Source organism: Cajanus cajan, chromosome 3 (genome assembly GCF_000230855.2).
Source record: "Cajanus cajan strain Asha chromosome 3, NIPB_CcT2T_4, whole genome shotgun sequence".
NCBI lineage: Eukaryota > Viridiplantae > Streptophyta > Magnoliopsida > Fabales > Fabaceae > Cajanus > Cajanus cajan.
Window position 1 is genome coordinate 40,125,148 of NC_138519.1, and position 10,601 is coordinate 40,135,748.

General features: G+C 30.5%; 2 protein-coding genes across 2 annotated transcripts; both read right to left on the minus strand.

Annotated features, from left to right (window-relative positions):
• Positions 1-7,599: 7,599 nt before the first annotated feature.
• LOC145956287 (uncharacterized) lies at positions 7,600-8,388 on the minus strand. The gene has a single exon (XM_083071861.1). The coding sequence runs from the start codon at positions 8,386-8,388 to the stop codon at positions 7,600-7,602; it is 789 nt and encodes a 262-aa protein (XP_082927987.1).
• An 88-nt stretch (positions 8,389-8,476) lies between these two features.
• On the minus strand, positions 8,477-9,868 carry LOC145956288 (uncharacterized). The gene has a single exon (XM_083071862.1). The coding sequence runs from the start codon at positions 9,866-9,868 to the stop codon at positions 8,477-8,479; it is 1,392 nt and encodes a 463-aa protein (XP_082927988.1).
• Positions 9,869-10,601: the final 733 nt, after the last annotated feature.

Below are 10,601 nucleotides of genomic sequence, written 5' to 3' on the forward strand. Positions count from 1 at the left end.
AGAGCACTGCTCAAAAACCCCAGAACACTCAATAAGAGAGTCAAGAAATGGTTCCAAAGTGTGTATTGACGTCAAATGACGCCATATTTATAGGAAATAGGAGCAATACGGGCGCTGGGGTCAATACGGCCCGTATTGAGAATTTGTTCTTCAATACGGCCGTATTGAACTCAATACGGCCGTATTGAAGTTCACAAATCTTCAATACGGCCGTATTGAGTCCAGTACGGCCGTATTGAAGTTCAAAACTTCAATACAGGCCGTACTGGTCCCCAAGCAGCCCGTATTGGTCCCAATTCCTCCTATTTTCTATTTTTAGCTATCCTAAGACCTCTTAGACCTATAGAGAACCCTCCTTGGGCCTTCTGGAAGTCCTTCTGGCTGATCCTTCTTCAGTCTTCGAGAGTCTTCAAGCTTTATTTCCGACCCGGACAATTTTAGGGGTCTACATATACTAGTCGTAGAAAAGCAAATAAAAACAAGAATTAAGCAAGAAATTAAGCTACCTAAACGTGTCCTAGGGTGAGAGCTTGAGAGATACCAAAGATCAATCAAGGACCACTCCCACCAAGTACTAACGAAAATTCTAACCCTAAGGAGAGATGGTTGTGTACCAAAGACACCCCCAAGACACTCCTTTAAAATGGCCAAATGCAAGATAAGTTCGCAACTTAAAAGCAAAGAAACAAGTGGCTTAAAGATTTATGAAAACAGCCACTAAGAACTAGAGATGAATTTAGAGACCGAATTTGCAACAAAAAAATTTCAAACTATTAATGAAAAATTGGTCTCTAAAATCCGTCACTAATTCTTATACAATTCAAATTTAATCTCCTCCAATCTTCACGGTTTTAATCCAGTCCAGCAGCCACACCACTCCAGCCAATAATGTGTTTAGTGTTTGTGTTTAGGTAGTCAAAACCGAGAGCTCTCTAGCTTCCTTTCTCCTCCTTTCCTTAGGCTTCTTTTGATGACCCTTGTAGAACTAGCTTCTAGAAAGATAGGCTAGGTCAAACTTAGGCCACACTTTGATTAAAACAAATATAGGAACAGCAAAGAGTAGTGAGGAAAAAGAAAGACAAGAGTAGATTAAGAGATGACAAGTTTATAAGACACAAACAATTAGATGATTAGAACAAGAAGGAATTGTCCTAAGATGAGTTCTAGAATGGATGCTCAAAACCAAAACACTCAAGGATTTAGTAGCTGAAAATTTTATGAATCAAACACAAGTACAAACCGAGAAGAGACAAATAAGAATTCAAACTCCTTAATTGGCTTTTGCTTTTCAAATTTAGACTTAGCACTTTTTTTTTATTCAATTTGTTTTGAATTTCTTTTGATCTTTCTTCTAATTTTTTTTTAAAATGGAGGAGTTGCCTTTTTCTTTCAAGAGTTATGTAGCATAGAAGTCTCGGTCACCTTAGGTAGCACTAAAAACCGGATTCAAAAATGTGATACCAAATGACAAGCAAATTAGGTTTAAATTCAAGTAAAATGTAACATGTTTTTGATGCTTGCTAGTTTGAATGGCACATGCACGGTTTTAGGCTCCAAATTCAAATTTCAAATTGAACTTCTAACACAAATTTTCAGCACACACAATTAAAACAAGATCAAACACTCACGGATAGGAAATTTTTTTTTAAGATATTTTCAAAATTAGGAAACCTAAAAATTTCTAAGAAAACTACTAATGATCTAATAGTAGTTTATGAACTCAAAGTGAAACCAAAATGATGAGCATACAAGGACTAAAAGGATCTCGGCCAAATCCAGAAAAATTTCACAAGAAATTGAAATCAAAAGATAAACAAGCATATCTAAGAATGATGAACATTACTTCTAGACATGGATTCAAAATAAAATGACTCAAACATGTGATGACCGAATAAAATTTCAAATATGACTCAATAAAACCAAAACGTTCTTAGGCAGAAAATTCCTATCAAGCACAAGATGAGAGCATGATTCATGGAAGCATATACTCATAGGCGCATATATGAATCATTCAAGCAACAAGAAACTAGATCCATCAAATTTTAACGCAAGAAAATAGATCTAGGAAGGAATCAACTCTCAAGTGACATGAACAAAAAAGATAAAAACAAGATGAACACAAAATTGAAACACGGATCCACACTTCAAAAGACAAGGAAAAGAACTTATCTCTTGAAGAACCAAAATGCTCTTGATACCACTTGATGTGCTTCCACTTGGATGCACATAGAAGAAGCTTCAAGTCTCCACGGTTCCTTATGAGGAACGTCAAGGAAGGAAGCTCCAAGGAGACTCAAGGTGGCCGTAGCTTGCTCAAGCTAAGTTCCAAAGAAGAAAGGTAACCTAACTCTACAAAGAGAAGCACTCAAGGAGGGTAGAGAAGGCAACCAAAGGGACTTTCGGACGGAGAGATTTCAAGTAGTGAAAAATCATTCAATTAATCCAAAAGTCGCTTACAAGTCTCGGCCATAGTGATTTATAGGAGAAAATTAGGTTAAGGTGACCTTGGGTTAGCCTAAGGTTAAGTGGAACCAAGGTAAGGTTCACTTAACCTTAGGCGCCCAAAATTTGAATTCAAAATTCAAATTTTGGTGCCTAAACCCGGATCACCCATGTGCTAGCTCATTTGGCATGTAATTAAGAAGCCATTTGAGTTACATTTCGGATCACACCATGTGCATGTGTTGCACATGGCCGAAATGCACACCAAATGTGCTTTTAATTACATGTTAATGTAACTTCACATGTAACCTAAATAACCCTAAATTCACATGACCTCTAAATGTATATCCTACACTATATGGCCGAAAATACAAGGCCCAAAAGAAAATACAAGGCACTAAGGCCCAAATCCTATACTACCCTAAGCTACTTGGGCTTGAGTCAAAGCCCAACAAAACAAAGTAATGGGCTTCCCTTGGGCTTGGGCCCATTCTTCATGAATCTTCCTTGCCATGGCCCTAGTAGTTGGGCCCTTAGCCCATGGGCCTCCTCCATCATCTGGTGACAAGCTTCTCTTCATATGTCAATCATCCGATGAGTTTCCATAGGATGCCAAGTCAGTATCACTTTGAAAACGAACAGACTTGTTCTTTCTCTGAGTATTTGTCGCTAGCAAAGGTGAAACTGAACCTGCATTCCTTTCAGTCCTATCTGTGGTACGCAGGTTCCTTGCCCAACTATTTTCCATATAGTCAACAGAGTCATCTTGAGTGTCTTGTGCTGTGGAGATACAGCTGCTTGGTGTGTGCTCAAAAGAATCCATGTTATTTCCCCATTCTTGGTGAATTTTAAATTTTAAATTTTAAATTTTAAATTTTAAATTGTAAATTTTAGATTTTAAATTTTAGATTGTAGATTTTAAATTGTAAATTTTAAAATTTAAACTTTAAATTTAAAGTTTAAATTTTTAAACTTTAGATTTTAAATTGTAAATTTTAAAATTTATATTTAAAATATCTCTATTTTCTGAATTCATTTTTTCCCTTTAAAATTATAAAAAAATCATATTTAAATTTACTATCTTAATAGATTTATAAATTGAAATATATAACTATATTTTATTAAGAATTCAAATTTAATATATGCCTAATTTTAAATTTTAAATTTTAAATTTTAAATTTTAAATTTTAATTAATGATTAATATTTTGAACAATACACATAATAAAAAAAATCCATATTCAAACAATTGAAATTCAGTTTTTAAAATAATTGAAATTAAAGAAAGAAAGAAAGCAAAAAATCAGAAAACCTACCGGCCCAGTCTGCAATACATTTGAAAATTGAAATTACATCAAAACCTATGGACAATAGCCTCTCTGGTAGGAAAGGAAGTTTGTGAGAAAGGAATGACAGTTCAAAATATGAGAATTGAGAAATTATAACAACAAATATAAAGGTAATGTGCGTCCAAAATCAAGTTATACAAAAATGAAGAACTGAAAGCAATGTTTTAAAAGGGTCAGGTTTAAGATTTTAAAAAAAATATTTATATAAAAATGTAAAATTTATACTCTTAAAAAAACTTATTTATATAAAAAAATGTCATATTTAAATTTATAGAAAAGTTAGTTAGGTCTGATAGGTTAGTCTAGCTATTTATTTATATAATATAATAAAAAATTAATATATATATATATATATATATCATTAAAAATATAATTAAACTAATAAAATTTATAAAACAAAAATAAATGATTACATTATTAAAAAGATTATACAATTTTTTTTATTATAGATTTATAAACTTATGATCTGTGCATAAATGTACATCAACATACATGATTACGTATGTAACAAAAAAATGATTATATTTTTCTCTTATATTTCTTTTGAAATTTTCAATTTAATAATATTAAGTAAACTTTATTTTAAAAATAAATTTTTTTATTTTTAAAAAATAAATTTATTGGCCAAATTAACATTAATAATTTAAATAAATTTTTTAAAAAGTATAATTTATAGTCCTCCTTGTACTTATTTGTTGAATTTGGGATGCCGTTGTCGCCCAACCACTTGAGAGAAATAGAGGAATGCTATGCAATGACTGATTCAGGACTTAATCTAGACGACAAATTTGATTTCACCATAGCTTCACTTTCATTTGAAATTTTCTTTGACCCTTTTCTAGGGCAGCTCCGACACAGAGAAGCGACAAAGTAAAGCGTTGAAATGGTACTGTTTGTTAGAGTTGGTGTAAAAAATGTTGGCCTCCGATGATTGATTCCGACAACTGTTCTGTATCTGGCACCAGCGAGAGGAACCATGGCTATCCATCTCGTTTCTGTTATTAATAATTATTTGTAATAACTAGAAAATAATAATTTTAATTTAAGTAGCTTGAGATCTATCACCTGCCAATTGACGAAGTCCATTGGCCCGTGATACATTTTCAAAACAAGGACATTTACTATTTTTTTTCTTCTAATTTTGAAGTTTTATTTCCTATTTTTCCAAACTTTTCATAGGTGGTTCATATTTAAGGTTTATGGTTTAGGGTTTAGAGAAAAATAAGATCTATCACCTGCCAATTGACGAAGTCCATTGGCCCATGATAGATTTTCAAAAAATGGCCGTTTACTATTTTTTTTTCTAATTTTGAAGTTTTATTTCCTATTTTTCCAAACTTTTCATAGGTGGTTCATATTTAGGGTTTAGGGTTTAGAGAAAAATGAGATCTATCACCTACCAATTGACGAAGTCCATTGGCCCGTGATAGATTTTCAAACAAAGGCCGTTTACTATTTTTTTTCTAATTTTGAAGTTTTTATTTCCTATTTTTCCAAACTTTTTCATAGGTTGTTCATATTTAGCGTTTAGGGTTTAGGGTTTAGAGAAAAATGAGATCTATCACCTACCAATTGACGAAGTCCATTGGCCCGTGATAGATTTTCAAAAAAAAGGCCGTTTACTATTTTTTTTTCTTCTAATTTTGAAGTTTTATTTCCTATTTTTCCAAACTTTTCATAGTTGGTTCAATTTAGGGTTTAGGGTTTAGGGTTTAGAGAAAAATGAGATCTATCACCTGCCAATTGATGAAGTCCGTTCGCCCGTGATAGATTTTCAAGAAAAAGCTGTTTACTATTTTTTTTTCTAATTTTGATGTTTTATTTCCTATTTTTCCAAACTTTTGATCGGTGGTTCAATTTAGGGTTTAGGGTTTAGGGTTTAGAGAAAAATGAGATCTATCACCTGCCGATTGACGAAGTCCATTGGCCCGTGATAGATTTTTAAAAAAAGGCCGTTTACTATTTTTATTTTTCTAATTTTGATGTTTTATTTACTATTTTTCCAATCTTTTCATAGGTGGTTCATATTTAGGTTTTAGGGTTTGGGGTTTAGAGAAAAATGAAATCTATCACCTGTCAATTGACGAAGTCCATTGGCCCGTGATAGATTTTCAAAAAAAGGACGTTTACTATTTTTTTTTTCTAATTTTGAAGTTTTATTTCCTATTTTTCCAAACTTTTCATAGGTGGTTCATATTTAGGATTTAGGGTTTATGGTTTAGAGAAAAATGAGATCTATCACCTGCCAATTGACAAAGTCCATTGGCCCGTGATAGATTTTCAAAAAAAGGTCGTTTACTTTATTATTTTCTAATTTTGAAGTTTTATTTCCTATTTTTCCAAACTTTTCATAGGTGGTTCATATTTAGGGTTTAGGGTTTAGGGTTTAGAGAAAAATGAGATCTATCACCTGCCAATTGACGAAGTCCATTGGCCCGTGATAGATTTTCAAGAAAAGGCCGTTTACTATTTTTTTTCTTCTAATTTTGATGTTTTATTTCCTATTTTTCCAAACTTTTGATCGGTGGTTCAATTTAGGGTTTAGGGTTTAGAGAAAAATGATATCTATCACCTGCCAATTGACGAAGTCCATTAGCCCGTGATAAATTTTCAAAAAATGGCCGTTTACTATTTTTTTTCTTCTAATTTTGAAGTTTTATTTCCTATTTTTTCAAACTTTTCATAGGTGGTTCATATTTAGGGTTTAGGGTTTAGAGAAAAATGAGATCTATCACCTGCCAATTGACGAAGTCCATTGGCCCGTTTCAAAAAAAGGCCGTTTAGAACTTTAGTTGTTTAGAATTATTTTGTGTTGAAATCAAAGTTGACCAAGAATAAAAGAAGGTATATAACTTTTTCAAAAAATTTAATTTTCATAAGATCATTTTTATAAATTTTTGATATATAATTGATATATATATATATATATATATATATATATATATATATATATATTCTTAGAAACAATCTTGTTCAAAATAAATATATATAATTATTATAAACAACAAATATTCTCATCTAAATATTTAATGTATTACATATTTAAGAATCAAATTTAAAAATACTAATTAAATCCGAACAAGCATACACTAATTAATTCACGTGTTAGTCATTATAATCGAAGCTTGTCATTATACAAACAATATTAATTGTTAAGTACAGTATTTTAACTTAAAATATTATCTGCATGTTGGGAATGTGACTGGCGACTTTGATGATTATATTAAGCTTACTAACTTTTGAATCAAGTGGCCTTCGTCATCAGTGTATATCTTTCATCAATTCCCAAACCAAAAACACGTGATTATGAAACGTAATAATTTAGTTTCTACAACCTGTTTTTACTTCTATTTTATCATACTGGCTCGTATTTTCTTTGTCTATTTTTCAAAAGTAATTTGTCTTTTCAGGATGCTTCCGCTACCACACCATTGATTACTTCGTTCTTAAAATAACATTACTACAAACACTTCATCTTAAAAATTTCTTATGGAATTAAAAATCAACTTTAACTTTAAAAAAATGAAATTAATGAAATATAGTTATATCAGATGACTTTTATACCAATGTAATATAAAATAAAAAAAAAAAAAAAAAAAAACCAGTGACGGATCCAGAAATTTTAAGTAGTGGGGGCAATATTTAAATACATAAATTTGTCAAAATATAAAATAAAATTTCTATAAAGATAAATATATATCATAATTGTTCTCTACGAGTTTTCATAGTTTGAAAACATTGAATGATTTGCTCATTTTCAATACTATCAAAAACCTCTCTCTCTATATAAGTAACTAAACAATCATTTAACTATTCATCTCCCATACGATTGCGCATCCGATTCTTGATGATATTCATAGCAGAAAAAACTCTTTCAATTGATGCAGTTGTCACCGGTAGTATCAAGGCTAGCTCTAAAAGCAAATATACCAATGGATATACAACATGTTTTCTTGTCTCCACAAGCTTCATAGAAAGAATACCAATCCCTTCTAATTTTGAAAAAGCACTGTCAAAACATACATCTATGAAATAATTTTCAAGTTGATTATCTAATGCCAAAAGTTCAATTGGAGAAAATTCAAAAGAATAAAATTGAGCAAAACGAATCAACTTCTCCTTGTCAAATGCAGAAAATGAATCTCTTGGATTTAAACATGCTACACAAAGAAGCAACTCAGTATTTGCTTCTGTGAAACGATTGTTTAACTCTTGAAGTTGTTGATCAATCACTTGAAAAAATAATTCAACTTGAAAATGATGTAGATTAGAAACTTTCTCTACCCTACGCCTTGACCTTCCTTGTGTTTGAAAAGTGTCATTCATATTTAGAACCACAATGTTATGGTTTTCACAAAATGATGAAACATTATTGAGCAAAGAAGACCAACCATCATCTCTCATTGCTTGTAACATTTGTTTGGACACTGAAACTAATTTCATAGCATTTACAATATCTTGATCACTTATTTGCAATGCTTGAGATAACTTATGAGTAATCCCAAAAATATTTTTCATCAAGTGTAAGGTGAAAACAAATTCAAAAGTTTGCATAGAATTCAATAAAGCACATGCTTCACCTTTTTGTGCTAAACTCATGCCATCTTCCTCAACTATTTCAAGCACATCAATCGTGGAAGGGAACAAGGAAAGTAGACTAAGTAATGTATCATAATGTGAGCTCCATCTAGTATCTCTCGCCTTTTTTTATTGTAGTTTCTTGATTCAAGCCACGCCCACTAGAGATTTCTCCTTTTTGGAATGCTTCTTTCACCTTTGCAATTTGACTTTCTCGAAGAATATCTCGACGCTTACATGATGCTCTAGCAACATTAGAAATATTAGCAACCAAGTTAAAAAATAATGCAACTCCAACATGTTTTTTTGCCACTGTAACAAGAGCTAATTGAAGTTGATGGGCAAAACAATGAATATAAAATGCGGAACAATTCTCTTTTAATATCAAGCTTTTGAGGCCATTAAATTCACCTTGCATATTACTTGCTCCATCATATCCTTGTCCACGCAACCTTGATAAACTTAATCCATATTTTGAAAACAATGACTCCAAAGCTATTTTCAATGATAAAGCATTAGTATTAGAAACATGAACAAGACCAAGAAAACGCTCTATAACTTGTCCCTTTTTATTAACATAACGTAAAATCACAACCATTTGCTCTTTCACTGAGATATCTCGAGATTCATCAATCAAAATAGAAAACAAATTATCTCCTAGATCATCAAGTATAGCTTTAGTAGTTTCACTAGCAGCAAATCTAACAATATCTTTTTGTATTGTAGGAGCTATCAACTTAAGATTTCCACGAGCATTTTTTATCACTTTATGAATAACTTCATTGTGGTCAACAAGAAAATCTAAAAGTTCAAGAAAATTTCCCTTATTACTTGATGACATTGACTCATCATTACCACAGAAAGCTAATCCTTGGCGTAATAAGAATCGAATGCAATCAACTATTGCAGTCAAATGAATTCGATATTCCTTTTTAGTTTGATCAGACTGCTTACACATTGCAACTTCAATATGTTGCTTTTGTTTCATCAAAGATTGACAATTCCTCCATGCTTGATTATGAAAACTATTTGGACCTCCAACATGAACTTGAAATCTCTCACTTTTTTTCCAATTTGTAAAACCTTCTGTTATGAATACATCACCACTACCTTTATGTTCCTCAACATGTGATCTCATAAGATAACAATATAAATAATATGTTGCATCCTCCTTTTGACTATATTCTAACCAACTTCCATATTTTAAATACCAATCCGGATTAAATTTACGAATGGTATCTCCAAATTGTCTTTGTGGAAAATTTATCTCTTTTGGTTGACAAGGACCCTTTTGCAAATAATATCTTCTAACTTCATCTCTATCACTTGGATGATAATCTGAAATTTTTGGCCTTAAACAAGGATCATCAGGAAGCCTTTCCAAATCACATTCTAAAAATCTTTTTTTGGTTGGTGGACCCAATTTGACTTCTTTTTCAACATGTATTTGAGGAGAAGATGGTTGCTCTGAAGATGATTTTCTTTTAAAATACCTTTCCATTGCTACAACTAAAAGCAATATAATTTTAATTAACGTAATGTTCATAACATACAATGTTTCTTCTAAACATAAAAATAGAATGAGTAAATCAAAATCAAAATACTAAATTTCTCATTGAAAATAAAAAAATTTAATTCAAATGAAGCAATATAAAAATAATAACTTTAAATACACTAATCTCAAAGACCACTTTAAATGTATAGTTTAGTTGTTCAAACAAGAAGGAGTATAGATGGAAGAAGAAGTTTATTTATTTTTCTTCCAATTTCACTCTTCTATACTTTAAAATATGTTAGAGGTAGAAGAGAACCTCAAAATATAAAAAGAATAAAAAAAAATAAAAAAAAAACAAAAAAAGATATAAAATATTTAAAAAGAGGTTAATAACAACTTATATTTTTTTTAAACTTAAAACACATATATTATTTAATTTATAATTTTTTTTATCTTGATTTACAATTTAAATGCATAACATTTTTTTTAAAATATGTAATTTGTTGTTAATTATTATAACATTAAAATATTTTTAAAAACATTTTCTTTCTCATATAAAGATAATTGCAACAAAACTTAAATTCAATTTTAATTTTATAATTTTTTTAGTTTTTATTTTTTATTTTTTTGTTTTTAGATTTTAAATGAAGATAATATAATATTATATATATTATTAGTAAAAACTGAAAAGTTAGTGGGGCACAAATTAGTGCATCTGTTCCTGCAACAAATTCGGTTT